Source organism: Scyliorhinus torazame, chromosome 10 (genome assembly GCF_047496885.1).
Source record: "Scyliorhinus torazame isolate Kashiwa2021f chromosome 10, sScyTor2.1, whole genome shotgun sequence".
Taxonomy (NCBI): domain Eukaryota; kingdom Metazoa; phylum Chordata; class Chondrichthyes; order Carcharhiniformes; family Scyliorhinidae; genus Scyliorhinus; species Scyliorhinus torazame.
Genome location: NC_092716.1, coordinates 157345015 through 157364683, shown reverse-complemented (window position 1 = coordinate 157364683; position 19669 = coordinate 157345015). Strand labels below are relative to the sequence as shown.

General features: G+C 47.0%; 1 protein-coding gene across 6 annotated transcripts in view; it reads right to left on the bottom strand.

Annotated features, from left to right (window-relative positions):
• The window catches only part of dgkza (diacylglycerol kinase, zeta a), a 663976-nt gene that overhangs the window by 372611 nt on the left and 271696 nt on the right, over nt 1-19669 (bottom strand). For all 6 annotated transcript variants that reach the window (XM_072518865.1, XM_072518866.1, XM_072518864.1 and 3 more), the window contains one exon: nt 13646-13741. In XM_072518865.1, coding sequence (XP_072374966.1) covers nt 13646-13741 — 96 coding nt within the window. The remainder of the gene's footprint in view (nt 1-13645; nt 13742-19669) is intronic.

Genomic DNA, 19669 nt, shown 5'->3' with positions numbered 1-19669 from the left:
TATCAGAGAGGGTGATCAAAGGTTTGATCAAAAAGGTGGGGTTTAAGAGGATCTTAAAGAAGGTGGTGAAGAGACCGAGGAGTTGAGTCGAAAGCACGGGAGCAGCCCGGAATGCTGATCACATGGCTGCCAATGGTGAGGCTCCGGAGGGGTCGGTACACAAAAAGCCAGAGGCTGCTGAATAGAGAGCTCAGGGGATATTGTCGGACCGCAGGAGATTAGAGATGGGGTGAAGCAATGTCACAAACCGAGTTATAAAAGAGGGTTTATAAATGCACTGAGATAAGAACAGCAGCAGGTTTGGTTAGATTTTGAAGTAGGCAGTCTATGCAACAGAGGTAAGAATCTCTGCTTGAGACAATCGTATATTACCGTTGTACTTTTGACCTGATACTATGGATGGGGCAGGTGAAGGAATTGTTGGCATGGTCATGGAGTACAAACATTGAACTTATTTTTTTAAAAGCCTGTTCATTAATCAACTTTCTGTCCGTGCTCCACATTTCCCCTTCCATGAGATGCCTTATACTTTCTAACAGGTCTATTAATAGCCACTTCAATGAACACTGGAGGTTAAAGGGTTGGATTATAACATCATCTTGCATAAACTGGTTTTGTATTCACATGAGTTCATCAAATTTAATTGCAATCTAATAAGTAACTTTCAAAATTAAATGGGTTCGATGGATCTTTGACGCCTTGAAAAATCCCTCCCAAAACAGCTGCCAATTTACACACTGAGTATAAAAGTGGGCATGGATGCTAGAGAGGGGACCACCTTAAAACCCACCTTTCATTCCTCGAAACCTGAGACAATGCAGGCCCAATTTGCCGAATCTCTCTTCATAAGACAGTCCCGCCATCCCCAGAACAAGTCTGCTGAACAAGTCTGGTTCCTTCACAATTACCTCCCATAGTTGCTGCATTTCTAATGTACATAAATTCTCAACACCTGCATTTGTGAAACTTAAATCAAAGTAGGGACTAAATATTTCCGCCATACCTTCATGTTTCACAATCAGACTCCCATTTTCGTTCTACCCTCTCATAAACCATCCATTTACTTTGTCTATGCTGATAAAAGCTGTTAAAGTTTAGAATATTTAATAGCTCATTTCATATTCCCTTTCTTCATATTTGCAGTTTCATCTCCCTGCAAGACTTGTTTCATTCCTACACATATCCACTCCATCACCCATGCCTCCTGCTTCCACTTCCACAACTGTGCCCATCCCCTAACTTGTCTCAGTCCATCTGCTGCTAAAACCCTCAACCATGTCTCATAACCTCTAGGCTAGACTACTCCAATGCATTCCTGGCCTCCCTCCTATTTTCCACTCTTCATACACCCAAGTTGATCCAACTATTGATCTGTTTCACAACTTTTCAATCCCATTCATTTGGGCCACGTCACTTTGTATCTCGCTGGCATTTGTCATTTTACAGTCCACTATTCCTGCCTTAAGATATTGTGGTCCCCATTGCCCAGTTGTCCCTCTTACATCAGATACAGTATTGATCCCACTTCATTTCCCACAACTGAACCAAGCAATGGCTCTTCTCTTACTGCGCGGAGTAGCGCGGAGATAGAGAGAGTGTGAGCCTTCAGTAAAGAGCACGGAGAGGTAGAGAAAGAAGAGACTTCAGTAAAGAGCAGGTAGACAGAGAGAGAGAGAGAGAGAGAGAGGTGAGACTTCAGGAAAGAACATGGAGACAGAGAGGCGAGACTTCAGTAAAGAGCGTGGAGAGTGTGAGAGAGAGGAGAGACTTCAGTAAAGAGCCCGAAGAGAGAGAGAAGAGAGACTTCAGTAAAGAGCACAGAGACAGAGAGAGAGTCGAACTTCAGTAAAGAGCAAGACAGAGAGGCAAGACTTCAGTCAAGAGCGTGGAGACAGAAAGAGGCGAGTCTTCAGTATAGAGTGCGGAGACAGAGGGAGGTGAGACTTCAAAATACAGCATGCAGACAGAGAGAGGCGAGACTTCAGTTTAGAGCGCAGAGGCAGAGAGGCGAGACTTCAGGATAGAGCGCAGAGAGAGAGGTAGAGAGAGAGAGAGAGAGAGAGAGAGAGAGAGAGAGAGAGAGAGAGAGAGAGAGAGAGAGAGAGAGAGAGAGAGAAAGAGGCGAGACTTCAGTGTAGAGCGTGGAGATAGAGAGGCGAGACTTCAGTATAGAGCATTGAGAAAGAGAGAGGCGAGGCAGCACGGTGGCGCAGTGGTAGCACTGCAGTCTCACGGCGCCGAGGTCCCAGGTTTGATCCTGGCTCTGGGTCACTGCCCGTGTGGAGTTTGCACATTCTCCCGTGTTTGCGTGGGTTTCGCCTCCACAACCCAAAGATGAGCAGGGTAGGTGGATTGGCCACTCTAAATTGCCCCTTAATTGATCAAATGGAATTGGGTACACAATTTATAAAAAGATTTTAAAAAAGAGAAAGAGAGAGGCGAGACTTCAGTATAGAGCGTGGAGAAAGAGAGAGGCGAGACTTCAGGATAGAGTGTGGACAAAGAGAGGGGCGAGACTTCAGGCTAGAGCACAGAGACAGAGCGAGGTGAGGCTTCAGTATAGAGCGTTGAGAAAGAGAGAGGCGAGACTTCAGTATAGAGCGCAGAGACAGAGAGAGGCGAGATTTCACTATGGAGTGTTGAGAAAGAGAGAGGCGAGACTTCAGTATAGAGCGCAGAGATAGAGCAAGGCGAGACTTCTGTATAGAGCGTGGAGAGAGAGAGAGAGGGGTGAGACTTCAGGATAGAGCGTGGAGACAGAGAGATGCGAGACTTGAGTAAAGAGCACAGAGTCAGAGAGAGAAGACACCTCAGTAAATAGCTCGGAGAGAGTGACGAGACTTCAGTAAAGAGTGCACAGAGAGAGGTGTGAGATTTCAACAAAGAGCGCAGAGACAGAGCGAGGTGAGACTTTAGTAAAGAGAACAGACACAGATAGAGGCGAGACCTCAGTAAAGAGCACAGAGACAGAGCAAAGCGAGACTTCAGTTTAGAGCATGGAGAGAGAGAAAGGGAGGCGAGACTTCAGTATCGAGCGCAGAGACAGAGAGGCGAGACTTCAGGATAGAGTGCAGAGAGGCGAGACTTCAGTGTAGAGCGTGGAGACAGAGAGATGCAAGACTTCAGTAAAGAGCACAAAGTCAGAGAGAGACGACACCTCAGTAAATAGCTCAGAGTGACGAGACTTCAGTAAAGAGTGCGCAGAGAGAGGTGTGAGATTTCAACAAAGAGCGCAGAGACAGAGCAAGGTGAGACTTTAGTAAAGAGAACGGACACAGATAGAGGCGAGACTTCAGGAAAGAGCGCAGAGACAGAGAGAGGCGAGACTTCAGTTTAGAGCATGGAGAGAGAGAAAGGGGGGCGAGGCTTCAGTATCGAGCGTAGAGACAGAGAGGCGAGACTTCAGGATAGAGTGCAGAGAGCGAGAGAGAGGCGAGACTTCAGTACAGAGCGTGGAGAAAGAGAGAGGGGCGAGACTTCAGTATCGAGCGTAGAGACAGAGAGGCGAGACTTCAGGACAGAGTGCAGAGAGAGAGAGAGAGAGAGAGAGAAAGAGGCGAGACTTCAGTATAGAGCGCGGAGACAGAGAGAGGCGAGACTTCAGTATAGAGCGCAGAGACAGAGAGAGAGAGAGAAAGAGGCGAGACTTCAGTATAGAGCGTGGAGATAGAGAGGCGAGACTTCAGGATAGAGCGCAGAAAGAGAGAGGCGAGACTTCAGTATAGAGCGCAGAGAGAGAGAGAGAGGTGAGACTTCAGTATAGAGCGTGGAGACAGAGAGAGGCGAGACTTCAGTATAGAGCGCAGAGAGAGAGAGAGAAAGAGGCGAGACTTCAGTATAGAGCGTGGAGAGAGAGAGGCGAGACTTCAGGATAGAGCGCAGAGAGAGAGAGAGGTGATACTTTAGTATAGGGCGCAGAGAGAGGCGTGAGATTTCAACAAAGAGCGCAGAGACAGAGCAAGTTGAGACTTTAGTAAAGAGAACGGACACAGATAGAGGCGAGACTTCAGGAAAGAGCGCAGAGACAGAGAGAGGCGAGACTTCAGTATAGAGCGCAGAGACAGAGGCGAGACTTCAGGATAGAGTGCAGAGAGCGAGAGAGAGGCGAGACTTCAGTACAGAGCGTGGAGAAAGAGAGAGGGGCGAGACTTCAGTATCGAGCGCAGAGACAGAGTGGCGAGACTTCAGGATAGAGTGCAGAGACAGAGAGAGAGAGAAAGAGGCGAGATTTCAGTATAGAGCGTGGAGATAGAGAGGCGAGACTTCAGGATAGAGCGCAGAGAGAGAGAGGCGAGACTTCAGTATAGAGCGCAGAGAGAGAGAGAGAGGTGAGACTTCAGTATAGAGCGTGGAGACAGAAAGAGGCGAGACTTCAGTATAGAGAGAGAGAGAAAGAGGCGAGACTTCAGTATAGAGCGTGGAGATAGAGTGGAGACTTCAGTATAGAGCGCAGAGACAGAGAGAGGCGATACTTCAGTATGGAGCGCAAAGAGAGGCGTGACTTCAGCATAGAGTGCAGAGAGGGAGAGAGAGAGAGAGGCGAGACTTCAGAAGAAAGCGTAGAGACAGAGGCGCGAGACTTCAGTATAGAGTGCGGAGAGAGAGGCGAGACTTCAGGATAGAGCGCAGAGAGAGAGAGAGAGGCGAGACTTCAGGATAGAGCGCAGGGAGAGAGAGAGAGAGAGAGATGCGAGACTTCAGTAAAGAGCACAGAGTCAGAGAGAGACGACAGCTCAGTAAATAGCTCGGAGAGAGTGACGAGACTTCAGTAAAGGGTGCGCAGAGAGAGATGTGAGATTTCAACAAAGAACGCAGAGACAGAGCGAGGTGAGACTTTAGTAAAGAGAACGGACACAGATAGAGGCGAGACTTCAGTAAAGAGCGCAGACACAGAGTGAGGTGAGGCTTCAGTGACATGCGTGGAGGCAGAGAGGTGAGACCTCAGTAATGCGTGCAGACAGAGCGTGGAGACTTCAGTAAAGAGCATGGAGACTGTAAAGGGGAGGGTTCAGTTGTATGGAAAATTAGCAAATCAAAGTTAAAGGAGAATGTGGGAGTGAAGGCTAATGATGAGGCCTTAAAACTCATTAAAAGGGGCAGAGGGCTCAGGAGAGGTTAGTAAACTTTCCAGAACATGTAATAGAAAGCGGTAGGAATCTAACTTCAGGCACAGCAAAAAAGAGGGCAACTATGAGAAAGGGGGCGGTCAACACAGGACTGCTGGTGTTGTGCCTAAATGCACGCAGTATACGTAAATGAACTTGTTGCGCACTTTGTAATTGGTGGGTATAATGTTGTGGGCATCACAGAGATGTGGTGCAAGGTGATCAAGGCTGGGATATAAATATCCAAGTATATGTGTCATATCAAAAGGACAAGCAGATGGGAAGAGGGGGCAGGGTTGTATTGTTGGAGAGAAATTAAATTAATTCAATAACAAGAAGTGATTTAGGATCAGAAGATATAGAATCTGTGTGGGTAGAGTTGAGGAATTGCAAAGGAAAAAAGACCATGATGAGAGTTATGTACAGGCCCCTAGCAGTAGTCAGGATGAGGGGCAGCAAATAAATCAGGAATTTGAAAAGGCATATAAGAAAGGCAATATTACAATAATCATGGGGGACTTCAATATGTAGGTGGACTGGGAAAATCAGGTTGGTAGCAGTTCCCAAGAAAAGGAATTTGTGGGATGTCTACGAGATAGTCTTTGGAGCAGCTTGAGATGGAGCCCACTAGGGAACAGTTTTTGGAGCAGCTTGTGATGGAGCCCACTAGGGAACAGTTTTTGGAGCAGCTTGTGATGGAGCCCACGGAGGAACATGTAATTCTGGATTTGGTGATGTGTATGTTTGGCAGACTTGATTAGGGAACTTAAGGTGAAGGAACCCTTAGGGGGCAGTGACCACAATATGTTAGAATTTACCCTGCAGTTTGAGAAGGAGAAGCTGGAATCAGATGTAACGGCATTACAATTGAGTAAAGGTAACGACAAAAATATGAGGGAGGAGCTGGCCAGAGTTGATTGGAAAAGGAGCCTGGCAGGAAAATCAGTGGAACAGCAATGGCAGGGGTTTTGGGGGGTTATTCGGGAGGCACAGCAAAAATTCATCGCAAGGAGAGGAAACATGCTAACGGGAGGACGAGGCATCCATGTTTGGTGAGGGAAACCAAGGACAGCATAAAAGAAAAAGCAGACAAGGTTGTGAGGATTATTGGGTATCCAGAGGGTTGGGAAGCCTTTAAAAGCAAGCAGAGGCCAACTAAAAATCAATAAGGGGGGAGAAGATGAACTATGAGTGTAAGCTAGCTAGTAATGTAAAAGAAGATATCAAGAGTTTTTTTTTCCGAAATATAAAAGTTAAGAGAGGGGCAAGAATGGACATTGGACGGCTGGAGAAGGAGAAATAGGAAGCAAAGAAATGTCAGAGGAACTGAATAGTTACTTTACATCAGCCTTCACGATGGAAGACACCAGTGGCAAACCAGAACTTCAAGAGAGTCAGGGGGCAGAGGTGAGTGTAATGGCCATCACGAAGGAGAAGGTGCTGGGGAAACTAAAAGGCTTAAAATAAGATAGGAGCCCATGGTGTTAGGGGCAAGATACTGGCATGGATAGAGGATTGGCTGGGCAGAAGGCAGAAAGTGGGGATAAAGGGGTCTTTTTCAGGATTGCAGCCAGTGACTAGTCATGTTCCGTAGGGGTCGGTGTTGGAGCCACAATTATTCACAATATACACTAACGATCTGGCGAACAAACTGAGGACACTGTTGCTAGGTTTGCAGATGATACAAAGATATCTTGAGGGTCAGGTAGTGTTGAGGAAGCAGGGAGGCTGCAGAAGAAGTTGGTCAGGCTAGGAGAATGAGCAAAGAAGTGGCAGATGGAATACAATGTGGAAAAGTGTGAGGTTATGCACTTTGGAAGGAGGAATGGAGGCATAAACTATTTTCTAAGTGGGGAAAAGGCTTTGGAAATCAGAAATCACTTGGGAGTGCCGGATCAGGATTCTTTTAAGCTTAACATGCAGCTTCAGTTGGCAGTTAGGAAGGCAAACGCAATGTTAGCATTCATATCGAGAGGGCTAGAATACAAGACCAGGGATGTACTTCTGAGACTGTATAAAATCTGGTCAGACCTTATTTGGAATATTGCGAGCAGGTTTGGGCCCCGTATCCAAGGAAAAATGTGCTGGCCTTGGAGAGGGTCCAGAGGAGATTCACAAGAATGTTCCGTGGAAAGAAGGACTTGTCATATGAGGAGCGGTTGAAGATTCTGGGTCTGTACCCGATGGAGTTCAGAAGGATGAGGGGGTTTCTTATTTTCACAGTTACTTCACTGCAGTGTTAATGTAAGCCTACTTGCGACACTAATAAAGATGATTATTATTGAAACTTACAGAATACTGAAAGGCCCAGATAGAGTGGACATGGAGAGGATGTTTCTACTAGTAGGAGAAACTAGAACCTGAGGGTAAAGCCTCAGACTAAAGGGACGATCCTTTACAACAGAGATGAGGAGGAATTTCTTCAACCAGAGGGTGGTGAATCTGCAGAACTCCTTGCCGCAGAAGGCTGTGGAGGCCACTGAGTGTCTTTAAGACAGAGATAGATAGGTTCTTGATTAATAAGGTGATCAGGGGTTATGGGAAAAGGCAGAAGAATGGGGATGAGAAACATATCAGTCATGATTGAATGGCAGAGCAGACTCGATGGGCCGAATGGTCTAATTCTGCTCCTATATCTATGGTCTTACTAGATTAGAAACATAGTGATCAAGAAGAACTCCAGGATCCTTTCTGAAAACTGTATTTTGTGCTTTGACCACATTAATTCCCCTTGCGCCAATCTGTCTTGGGATAGTTGATATATTCCATTAATATTGCCCTATTGGTCTTATGTAGCAGCACCGTCTACAGGACACAACCTCTCCACCTGGTACACGAGCAGTGAATGTTCAACGACAATTGCATAATTTTGCTTTCGATTGCTCAACTCTATCCGTATGGATCCTTGTACAACCCTTTCGGATATTCTTATATTCTGGTGCTGAGGTAAAACCCTTCACGAAACCCCTTCCTGTTTCCCCTCCCTCTCTTTCAAAAATAGTTAATCTAGGAATAATGAACACCAAATCCGAGCCTTGACTCCATTCTAAGTACTGCATCATATTGTTCAACAGTTTTTAATGCTAACTGTTCTATTCTGGAAGGTTTTGTGTATTCACACATCATATGCACACACATCCTGATTGAGTGATTGATTTATTGTCACATGTACCTAAGTACAGGGAAAAGCAGTTTTCTGCGGCCAAGGGAACATACACAGTACGTACATAGTAGTCAAAAAGAATAATCGACAAAATACATTGACAAACAGTGTTTTATTGCAGTGCGGAATAAGGGCCAAACAAAGCAAATACATGAGCAAGAACAGCATAGGGAGTTGTGAACAGTATTCTTGCAGGGAACAGATCAGTCTGAGGGAGAGTCATTGAGTAGTCTAGTTGCTGTGGGGAAGAAGCTGATCCTATGTATGAATGTGCGGGTCTTCAGACTTTTATATCTTCTGCCTGATGGGAGGGTCTGGAAGAGGGCAAAGCCTGGGTGGAAGGGGTCTCTGACAATGCTGTCGGTCTTCGTGAAGCAGCAGGGGGTGTAGACAGAATCAATGTGGGGGTGGCAAGCGTGTGTGATGCGTTGGGCCGAGTTCACCACACTCTGCAGTTTCTTGCGATCTTGGGCCAAGCAGTTGCCATACCAGGCTGTGATGCAGCCGGATAGGATGCTCTCTCTGGAACATCTGTCGAAGTTTGTGAGAGTCGATGCAGACATGCCGAATTTCTTTAGCTTCCGTAGGAAGTAGAGACGTTGTTGTGCTTTCTTGACTGTTGCATCAATGTGAGTGGACCAGGACAGACTGTTGGCGAAGGTGACCCCCAAGAACTTAAAGTTATCGACCATCTCCACTTCGGAGCCAATGATGCGGACACACATATTTGCGGGGCCCTGGTGTTGAGGACTTTTGTGGAGGTGGTGCTGTTACCTATCCTGACAGATTGTGGTCTGATGTCGGGATAATGGTGTTGAAGGCGGTGCTGTAGTCTATGAACAGCAGTCTGACATAGCTGTCCTTGTTGTCAACATGTTCGAGTATTGATTGTAGGGCCAGGGAGACCACATCTGCTGTGGATTGGTTGCAGCGATAGGCAAACTGCAATGGATTGTCTGGGAGGCTGGCGTCGATCTGTCTCATGACTAGCCGCTCAAAGCATTTCATGATAACAGATGTCAGGGCCACTGGTCGGTAGTCGTTGAGGCATGCTACCTTGTTCTTTTTTGGTACTGGTGTTGTGGTGGTCTTCTTGAAGGAGGTGGGAACCTCAGAGCAGAGAAGTGAGGTGTTGAAGATGTCTGCAAATATACTTGCCAGCTAGTCTGCGCAGGATCTGAGTGCTCACCCAGGGACTCCGTCGGGGCCCGTCGCTTTCCGCGGGTTCACTTCCAAGAAGGCAGCTCTTACCTCTGAGGCTGTAATAGTGGGTATGGGTGTGTCAAGGGCTTTTAGGGCGGGTGGCACTGATGTATTGGCTGTCTATTCAAAGCAGGCATAGGACACGTTCAGTTCATTGGGGAGCAATGCTCCAGCCCCAGAGATTCTGCGTGGCCTTGCTTTGTAGCCCGTAATCTTGTGTAAGCCCTGCCATAGATGTTGTAGGTTTGTGTCATTGGCCTGGAACTCTAGTTTGATCCGGTATTGTCTTTTGGCGTCCCTGATGGCTTTACGTACGCCACACCTGGATTTCTTATATAGGTCGGGGTCGTCAGACCTGAATGCCTCCATCCAGGACTTCAGCAGGAAGTGAACCCTTCGGTTAAGCCAGGGTTTACGATTGGAGAACACCCGTAATGTCTTCTTTGGTACATAGTCCTCGACACACTTACTGATGAAGTCTGTGACGGTGGTTGCCTTGAATGTAGACCAGTCCATATTCCACCTGACTATTTATTTTTAAACCTTGAGCTTTATTCTTGCTCCTTGATTTCTCATTGAATGTTTTTCATTTCTTGTCCCTCACTGTCTTTCTCTGCTGAGCAACCTTTCTCTCCATTTCCTTCAGTCATTCCAATAGACACATTTAATCCTTCTCCTTGTCTAAAATGTAACCTTTCCCCAGCTCCATCCGTTTAAATCCTCCCTTACCTGCTTTATGTACGCTCGACAAAGGGTCACTGGTGCCATTTCAGTTCAGCTGTAGGTCGCCTGCTCTCACCCAAGTCCCAAACACACTCCAGTATGTGAACCTTTTCCTCCTGCACCAATGCCATAGCTGCACACTGAACGTTCTATTCCTTCCCTCCTTCACGTGTCCTCTGCGGAGTATTGGAAATAACCTGTAGGCTAGCGCCCCGCAGATCTTTCTTTGACCTAATAGAAGTATAGAGCACAGCAGGAGGCCTTGCTGCCCATTCTACCTGGATTGGCTCTTTGAAGGACCTATCAATTCATTCCACTCACCTCTCTGTCACCACAGTCCTGCATGACATTCAGGTAGATTTAATTCCCCTTTGAAAGTTACTACTGAGACTGGCGTCATCACCCTTTAGGGTGCTGCAGTCCTGATTATAACAACCACCTGTGTAAAATTAATTCTTGCCTTCCCTCTTCCATTTTTTAAATCAATTACCTTAAATCTATTTCCCAGCACGCCTGCTAAAGAAAACGTTTTACACCCGTCTACTCCTATTTGAAAACCAGTTTTACTTTCAATTGAGTTTCATGGTGTTAAAATAAAATAATTGGGGCAGGACATAAACAAAATATCTTGCTGGGATAACCAACTAAAGTTTAAATTCAACATCACACGATTGCAGTCTTGGGTTCTGGCCACCTGAGGGCAGTATTAATCAACGAGAAAGGCAGTTTGCCCAGACTTCAAAGGAACTACATGTTTTTGTGGTAGTAAAGTTTCCATGTAAATTTGATCCTGACAATTGCACTATGCCCATCCCACCGGACCGTTTGAGTTTTTGTGTGCACGTGGTGGAAGTGTTAGCACTTTCTATCCTAACCAGGGATTCACTTTGTTATGTTAAGAAGCTTGCCTGAATGGCCAAGAGCCACAGTGCAGCAAACCATGGTTGGAAGCAGTAGGACAGGAGTTAAAAGCCCATAGATCAGTGGTTGGCAACCTGCGGACCCCCCGGTGGCCACCTGTGGTCCATCAAAGTTCTGAGGGTGGCCCACGAGACATTTTGTTGACTGTTACCCACCCGCAGAGTTGCTCCATTCCGCTGAATTCAGTCAGTGTATTATTTTTCCTACCGGTCTGACTGAAGTGATACGCATGTAAAACAAGGGCATGTGAAGTGAGATGCGTGCTGATTGCCACATCATTGACCGTGAGAGATGTGCGCTCCCTCTGCGTCCAAAGTGTAAATATTTATTTTGTTTTTATCATGTGATGATGTTGCTAGTTCTATTAATATAAAAAGATTAAGCATTTTCTATAACTTCTGAAATATTCGGCATGTATAAAATTTATTATTCATGGGGTCATTGTTTGCGAACAGGCCTGGTTTCAACCTTGTGGCCCACTGAGATGAATGAGGGCCTCTCCTGCGGCCTACCCACCAGCCTAGGTTGCCCATGCTGGTCTATGGATGATATGCACAAGGAAAAAGAGCAAGAAACTCCACATTTGGTCCCGAGTAAAAGTGCATTAGAGCAGGAATCTTGATTTTAACATAACGATGATGTGGAGAAGTGGAAGATTTTGTGAGATGGCGTGTTCACAGCTTTGGGAAAACAGAAGGGGGAAAAAAATCTGAGGATCACTGTGTCCAATAATAGTAAATAAAAGTAGAAGAACTTGTGATAGAGAAAGAGTGAAGGTGCGGAGGTGGGGCACGGTTTGTTCTCAGGGAATAATGCAGTTTGTGTTCGTTTAAACATTTTTGAAAACAATTTTATCACACAGTGATTTCTCAAATAAAATATTATATTCAACATTGGTAAAGACTCACATTTTTATTAATAAATTATGAAAGGAGTCCATAATTGAGCTGCTTGAGGCAAGGACACATTCAGCATTGCCACCAGAAACCCACTCAGTATTTACAGGGCTGCAATGGGCATATGTGCATAAGATTATGAGGGGCATAGATAGAAAGAAACTTTTCCCCTTAGCTGAGGTATCAATAGCCAGGAGGGAGGGTCACGGATTTACGGTAAGAGGCAGGAGATTTAGTGGGGATTTGGCAAAATCTTTTTCACCCAGAGGGTGGTGGGAATTTGGAACTCTCTGCCTGAAAACGTGGTAGATGTGGGGACCCTAACATTTATGAAACATTTATGAGTTCTTGAAATGGCTTGGCATACAAGGTTACTGATCAAGTGTGTCGTGTTATTCACCCTGGGGTAACATGGACTGCAACTGGATGCAGTTGTAATTGAAAGCAGACTCCAAACTGTGATGTTGGTTCAATACGCTTTATTGAACTTGTTAAGCAGTGCACAGAGTTCGCTGTGGGTTTGACACTCTACTAATCTAAGCGTGCTTACTATAACTAACTAGACCAGACTAGCTCTGAGCCACGTGTAGAAGGTGCTAACTGATATATACACCCTGACTGCCACTACAGTTGTCACAAGTGGAAAGAGGAAGAGTGCTGATGCCTCGTGTGTTTTATAGTGGGAGACCACCCTCTAGTGTTCTGCCTGGTGATTGGTTGTGTTCTGTCCTGTGTGTTGATTGGCTGTACTGGGTGTCTGTCACTGCCTGTCTGTATCTCATTATGTGCATGAGAGCATATCATGACAAGGTGCTGGAAAGTAGGATTAGAACAGATAGATGCGTGACGGCCAGCAGATGGGCCGAAGGGCCTCTTTCTGTGCTGTAAAAATCTCTGACTCTTGGACAATCTGTCCTACAGTTCAATATAGGTACAGTATCTAATGCGCCACCTGAGCTTTCTTTTTTTAAAAAATATTTTTATTCTCCTCTTTTTCACATTTTCTCCCAAATTTGTACTCACCAACAGCAAACGATAATCAGTAACAAATCTAATGTCAATCCCCATATCAACAACAACAATCCCATCCTCCCACCAAACCCCCAAACAGTAGCCCGCATGTTAACATAAACAAAGAACAAAAAGGAATCAGGAATTACCCATAGTCATCATTAACAACCCTCCCAACACTCCCCACCCACGAATGTTCAATGTTATCCAATTCTTGAAAGTCCACAATGAATAACCCCCCCCCACAGCGTTCACACACATCTTCTACCCCCTCAAGAGCCGGCTCATCCTCATCCTTGTGAGGTGTGCTCTATATACCACCTTCAGCTGTATCAGCTCCAACCTCACGCACGAGGTAGAGATGTTCACCCTCTGGAGCACCTCAAACCAGAACCCTTCCTCTATACCCTCTCCCAACTCTTCCTATGATTTCATCCCTTCCAGTGGTGTCCACTCCTCTTCCAAATTAGCCCCGTAAACCGCTGACACTACCCCCTTCTCCAGTGCCAGCTGAGCTTTCATGGTGCTTCTCTGCCAAGATAGAGGGAGAGTTTTCACAGAGCGGTTGCACACACATTAATCCCTACGTTACAAACCACTGCCAAACGGCTGCCAATACTCACCAGCATTTTGGCGACACAGTTCTGTTCCCCAGCGTAACAGAAATCTCCAGAAACATTGGTCTCAAACCAGATGTGCTCACCATACTGTGCATTCTCCTAAAAGAGATTAGACCAGAGAAAACAGATTAATTTGACAACCAATTAGAACAATGACCAGAGCCCTCTGCACGCTTTCCAATGTGTGTCCGGTGATGGCAGTGCTCGGAGGGCAGGGGCCCTAAAGTCGGTCACAGGTGGACTTGAGTTCAGGAATTGAAAGGTCTGCCACAGTTGAAGCACCCCATGGTTATCCAACACAAAAATAATAATAATCTTTATTAGTGTCACAAGTGGGCTTGCATTAAAATCTCCTAGTCGCCACACTCGGCACCTGGTCGGGTGCACAGAGGGAGAATTCAAAATGTCCAAATCACCTAACAAGCACATCTTTCGGGACTTGTGGGAGGAAACCGGAGCACCCGGAGGAAACTCGCGCAGACACAGGGAGACATGCAGACTCGGGGAGATGTGCAGACTCTGCACAGACACATGTCCGGTTGGGCACCAGGGGGCAGGATAGGATCAAGCATATTGGAGCTGTAGCCATCTGGGATGGCCACTTACAACCAGGAACAGAGAAGCTCGCAAAGCATAGTGGGTAAAATGGACAGAGCAAGATTCAGGCAGGCTCAGAGCCTGAAATGTATATTTGCGAGTGAGGAATCCAGACGGTATCGAAACTCCGACCAATTAGCATTTGATGGCCCATCTCCGCCAAGACAAAGGACTGGTACTTGAGCGACCAGTACAGTCCCAGACATGTTGGCGCCACTCCCTGTACTAGGGAAGCGTAAACAACCGGGTCAGTGACTGCTTGGGACACGCCCAGCCATCCAGGCACCCGCCCATTTATTGGTTCGAAATCGAACATAGTGATCAGGGATTACCCAATTAGTGGGGTCCAAACTGAAGGATCGCCCAAAAGAGCGAGAAAACCTCCAAGCACAAGAAGAGAGTCCACTATGTGTTCGTCCTCTTTTGGACCTTGTGCCCCGGCAACGACCATCTCCAATCGCAGCACCACCAGAAGCAAGTCGAAGTTCAACGCTCGCTACCAGACGGATGAGCCCAGCTGAGCAGCAGTTACTTCTCCAGATCCAATAGATCCAGAATCGAACAGCGGCCACTGTTCCTCTGACCTAAGCCGGGTGCCTGAAGTTCAGTACAGGTTGTCATAGTCGATAGGTGTAGTTTAACTAGTAGTGTTTATGTTGTATGATTAATTATGTGTGTAAATAAAGTACCCTTGATCTAACTGGTGTTTGGCTCTTTGATCGATAGCCGGTTGAACCTTGTGGTGGTATCATTCGATACCTGGCGACTCTGAGCATTAGAATATTGATATCCAAAGGAAGGAGGGCAACCTCACTGACTGCCATAGTTACAGTAGGTAGAGAAGGCACAACAGTTATTGGCGACATCTGACGGGATTCGACCCAGAAGTGACCCTGTCACTCCGAGAGAACCCACAAAAGCGTTTGAATTAGAAATCCAAATTGGCAAAGTAAAAGAAACCACAAGCGAGACCAGTTATCGACCAAACCTCCAGAATTCAGAAGTGTGTAATTTGCATGCGTACTAACAAAGGGATATAAGGTAAACTCGATAGATTTTGTTGCGTGAAACTTTCGGGGGTTGTGTAAACCGGAAAATAGCTTGAGCTGTACCCGTGTTTGCACCACTGCTTTATTCCCCCTTGTTCCAAATTTCCAGCAGAGACAGATAATTGTAGGGATAGCCACGAAGGCAATGGAACGCTTTATGCATCCACAAGAGCCCAAGGTCGCAGCGACCAACAAATTAGAACCGTGTCCCCTCTGGGAAGAAGAGAATAGGAAATACCTAAAGGGGAAAGGATGGCCCCTATGGTCGGAATTTTGCACGAATGAGGAAGCATAGGACAGACTTGGTGGGACAGCCTGACCGAGATCCACAAAGAGTTTGAGTAAGGTTCGTAAGCCGATGGCAATTGTGTTCTGCTTGGCACAATTGCGAGGCACAGAGGAGGTCATGAGGACGCTCCGTAAGCAGCTTGTGGAGAAAGAGAGAGGTAGAGAGGGAAACATTAGTGAAAGTGAGAGATTAAATGTGCAGCTCCGGGAGCAGCTAGCAGCAAAGGACAAGGAGATGGATGATGTCAAGAGGGCACACCAATCTTGTCTCGCCCACCTCAGCAGCTTCCAGATTCAATATGATAAGGCCTACCAGGACACGCAACGTGCAGTGCTGGTAAGAGAGGAAACAGAGAACCAGGTAGAACAGTTGAGGAAACAATGCGAGGATTTGAAGGCAGCCCTCCGAGCAGTCCACAGCTCCACCACGGAACAGAGCCAGAGTTCAATGGATCATGTCAAGTGCAGGCAACAAATTGCAAGATTGCAATCACTGCTATCCGTCCAGAATGGGTTCAGAGATACCTTTGGCCCACTGCTAGATCAGGAGGATAGCTCTGGTCGGCAGGAACTCAGTGAAACGGCCCAACGGTATGTGAGTGAGACCGAGAATCAGAATAGAGCCCCCAGGCCCCGAAAAGAAAAGCACCCGCACCACCAACTGCACAGGCAGCACCCAACCCAATGAACCCCATTACCACACAGCGCAGGGTTATCACGGAAGGCTAACCCGATTTTGTGTATACAACCCCATTAACCATCACCCAGTTAAGAGATGCCCTCGATAAAATTGAGACTTTCCACCCCACATCAGACCCACACCACTTTTTCGAACTAGTTAAGCAACAGACCCTCATGTACGGTTTGGATGAGCAGGAAGAGGTAAAGCTCATGTGATGAGCCTTGACCAGTCAGTTAGTTCAGCCCTTCCCGACCCACAGAATGTAGGAGGAGGTAGCCTCCAAGAGATGAAAACAGCCATTTTAGACGCCATTGGGTACAATAGAAGAGATCAGGTAGAAGGACTCAACCGGTGCAGACAAAAAAAGGAAAAGCATCCAACAGCGTTTGCTGGACGCCTCTGGATCCACTTTACCGCTGTACTTCGTGAGTTAGCCCGCGCCCGTTTATCGGCAGGCGATACGGCCAAATGGACCCGTACTCTAGTATCCCATGCCACAGGGGCAGGACAGAAGGCATGTGCCAACTACGACCCCTCAGACCCGGCACACAATGAAGTGTGGGTACTGAAACGATTATCCAGAGCTTGGGAACAGTCCCTACAGAGAAAGACACAGCAGGAGAGAGTAGACGCCACAATGAATCCAGTAAGGGAACACCAAGACCCCGCATGGGTAAATGAAGGCAGAAGTAACGCGCAGCACCCTAAAGCACAGGAATGTTACAATTGTGGACAGAAAGGACATTATGCACGAGAATGTCAAGCTCCCCCGAAGCAGCAACGGAATCAGCACACAAACGCCCCTCCTAGAAACAATGCCAGACCCATCCACAGTATTAGCGCCCGAGCAGATAATTTGGCCACAAATGGCACCGATTAACGGTGTTCAGGCACCCCAACTTGGGTCTGCGATACCCTTTGGGATAAGTCCGGAAGATTGGTAGTTGCAGGCACAGTCCGGGGACACCCCGTAGAGTTCCTTTGGGCCACAGGAGGGTCCCGAACCACATTAAACCCCTCCGTGATGTACCCGCGAGATATATGGCCCACTACGGACACCATTACCCTTAGTGGCTTTACAGGTCACCTCCTGCAGGTACACATCACAGCCCATGTGGATGTACAAATCGGTAACATTAAAACAAAACACTCGGTCATTTTGGTAGATTTACCCCAGGCAGCGGAACACATCTTGGGAATAGATTTTATGAGTGCACACAACCTTTCGTTCGACCCAGTTAATAGATGTGTGGGGAAAATGGCCAGAGCAGCACACGCCCCCGCCACGCTCACAGTAGGAGACTATGCACACAGGATTAGCTCAGTAGGAGAGTACTGGTTTGATCCACAAACCATTACCACAGATAAAATGGTTAGAGAAGTCTTGAAAAGACATAAAGCATTGTTTGTCCAGCACAAGCACAACTGTAGAAAAATCCCAGGAGTGGTTAACACTACAGGTCCCGATCCTAAGCCCCAGAAACAATACGGCTTTCCCCAGCAAGCAGAGGGAGAGATAGCCAAAGTAATCCAGAGTTTATTGAACCAAGGAGTGATTCGGCCCGTAGCATCAACGAACAATGCCCCAATTTGGCCCGTAAGGAAACCAGATGGTTCATGGCGACTAACCATCAATTATAGGGAATTAAACAAAGTGACTCCTCTAGCAGCCCCCACCGTTGCCACAAGTCTCGAGACCATGGCAAAACAGGGACTCCAGTCAAACTTTTTCACAGTTTTGGATATTAGCAATGACTTTTGGTCCATACCACTGACAAAGCGTGCCAGTACAAGTTTGCGTTCACTTTCCAGGGACAGCAGTACACGTGGACGTGCCTTCCACAAGGCTTCCACAACTCCCCCTCCATTTTTCACAGACAATTGGCAAACGGTTGATCAAAATTTTCCCGACCTGAATGCCTTGTTCCGTATGTGGATGACTTGCTCCTACAGACGGACACCAAGGAAGAGCACATTTCGCGTCTTTCGGAATTGTTAGGACTCTTCACAGAAATTGGATGCAAAATTAACCCCAAGGCAGCCCAAATTCGCCAGGAAAAAGTCACTTATTTAGGTATGGTCATCACGCATGGTAAGCGTGAAATAGAACAAATACGGATAGATTTGATTATAAAATTGCCCTTGCCCCAAAATGTTACAGCACTCCGGTCATTTTTAGGACTGGTTGGTTATTGCAGGAACCACATAGACGGATTCGCCACAAAAGCAGCCCCACTTTCTGAGCTCCTAAAGAAGCAGGCCCAGATCTGGGGGCAGTGGAGGTGACATAGGGGCGAGGTGGGAGCCTCGGTTTGGTCCCCGATTAGGGAGAATCATCGGTTCGTCCCGGGAAGGATGGATGGGGGGTTTCGGAGCTGGCATCGGGCAGGGATTAGAAGAATGGGGGACCTGTTCATCGATGGGACGTTTGCGAGCCTAGGGGCGCTGGAGGAGAAGTTTGGGCTGCCCCCGGGGAACATTTTCAAGTACATGCAAGTGAGGGCGTTTGTGTGGCGGCAGGTGAGGGAATTCCCGCCGCTTCCGGCACGTGGGATTCAGGACAAGGTGATTTCTGGTGTATGGGTTGGAGAAGGCAAGGTTTTGGCGATTTACCAGGAGCTGCAGGAAGAAGAGGAGGCCTCGGTGGAGAAGTTAAAGGGCAAATGGGAGGAGGAGCTTGGGGAGGAGATAGATGAGGGTCTGTGGGCTGATGCCCTGAGTAGGGTTAACTCTTCCTCCTCTTGTGCCAGGCTCAGCCTAATACAATTTAAAGTTACTCACAGAGCGCATATGACAGGGGCGAGGTTGAGTAGGTTTTTTGGAGTGGAGGACAGATGTGGGAGGTGCTCGGGGAGCCCAGCAAATCACGTCCATATGTTCTGGTCGTGCCCGGCGCTGGATGGGTTTTGGAGGGGTTTTGCGAGGACTATGTCCAAGGTGGTGAATGCCCGGGTCAAGCAGAGCTGGGGATTAGCATTATTTGGGGTATCGGACGAGCCGGGAGTGCAGGAGACGAAAGAGGCGTTTGGGTTAAGGTGTTTTTTTTTCCCTATTTGCATTTTATACTGTTATATGCGGGGTTATTGTATTTGGGGGAAATCCAATGTATACATTTTGCTTGTTGTGTTTTTGTTTCTTTTTGTTGTGGTGGTGGGGGGGGGGGGGGGTTTGTTGAAAATTTGTTGAAAAATTTGAATAAATATATTTTCAAAAAAAGGGATGTGTGGGAATATAACGCTCCTATCGGATTTCCGCACCAAAAATTACACTTAGTCATTTTTTCAGAACCTTTCACCCCAAGGAGTTTATATCAGCCTGAGAGGGCTGATAGAGCCTTGTTTAAGGTGTCTCAGACAGTGCAGCACTCCCTCAGTGGAGGATTGGGGTGAAGTCTGGATTCTGTGTTTCAAG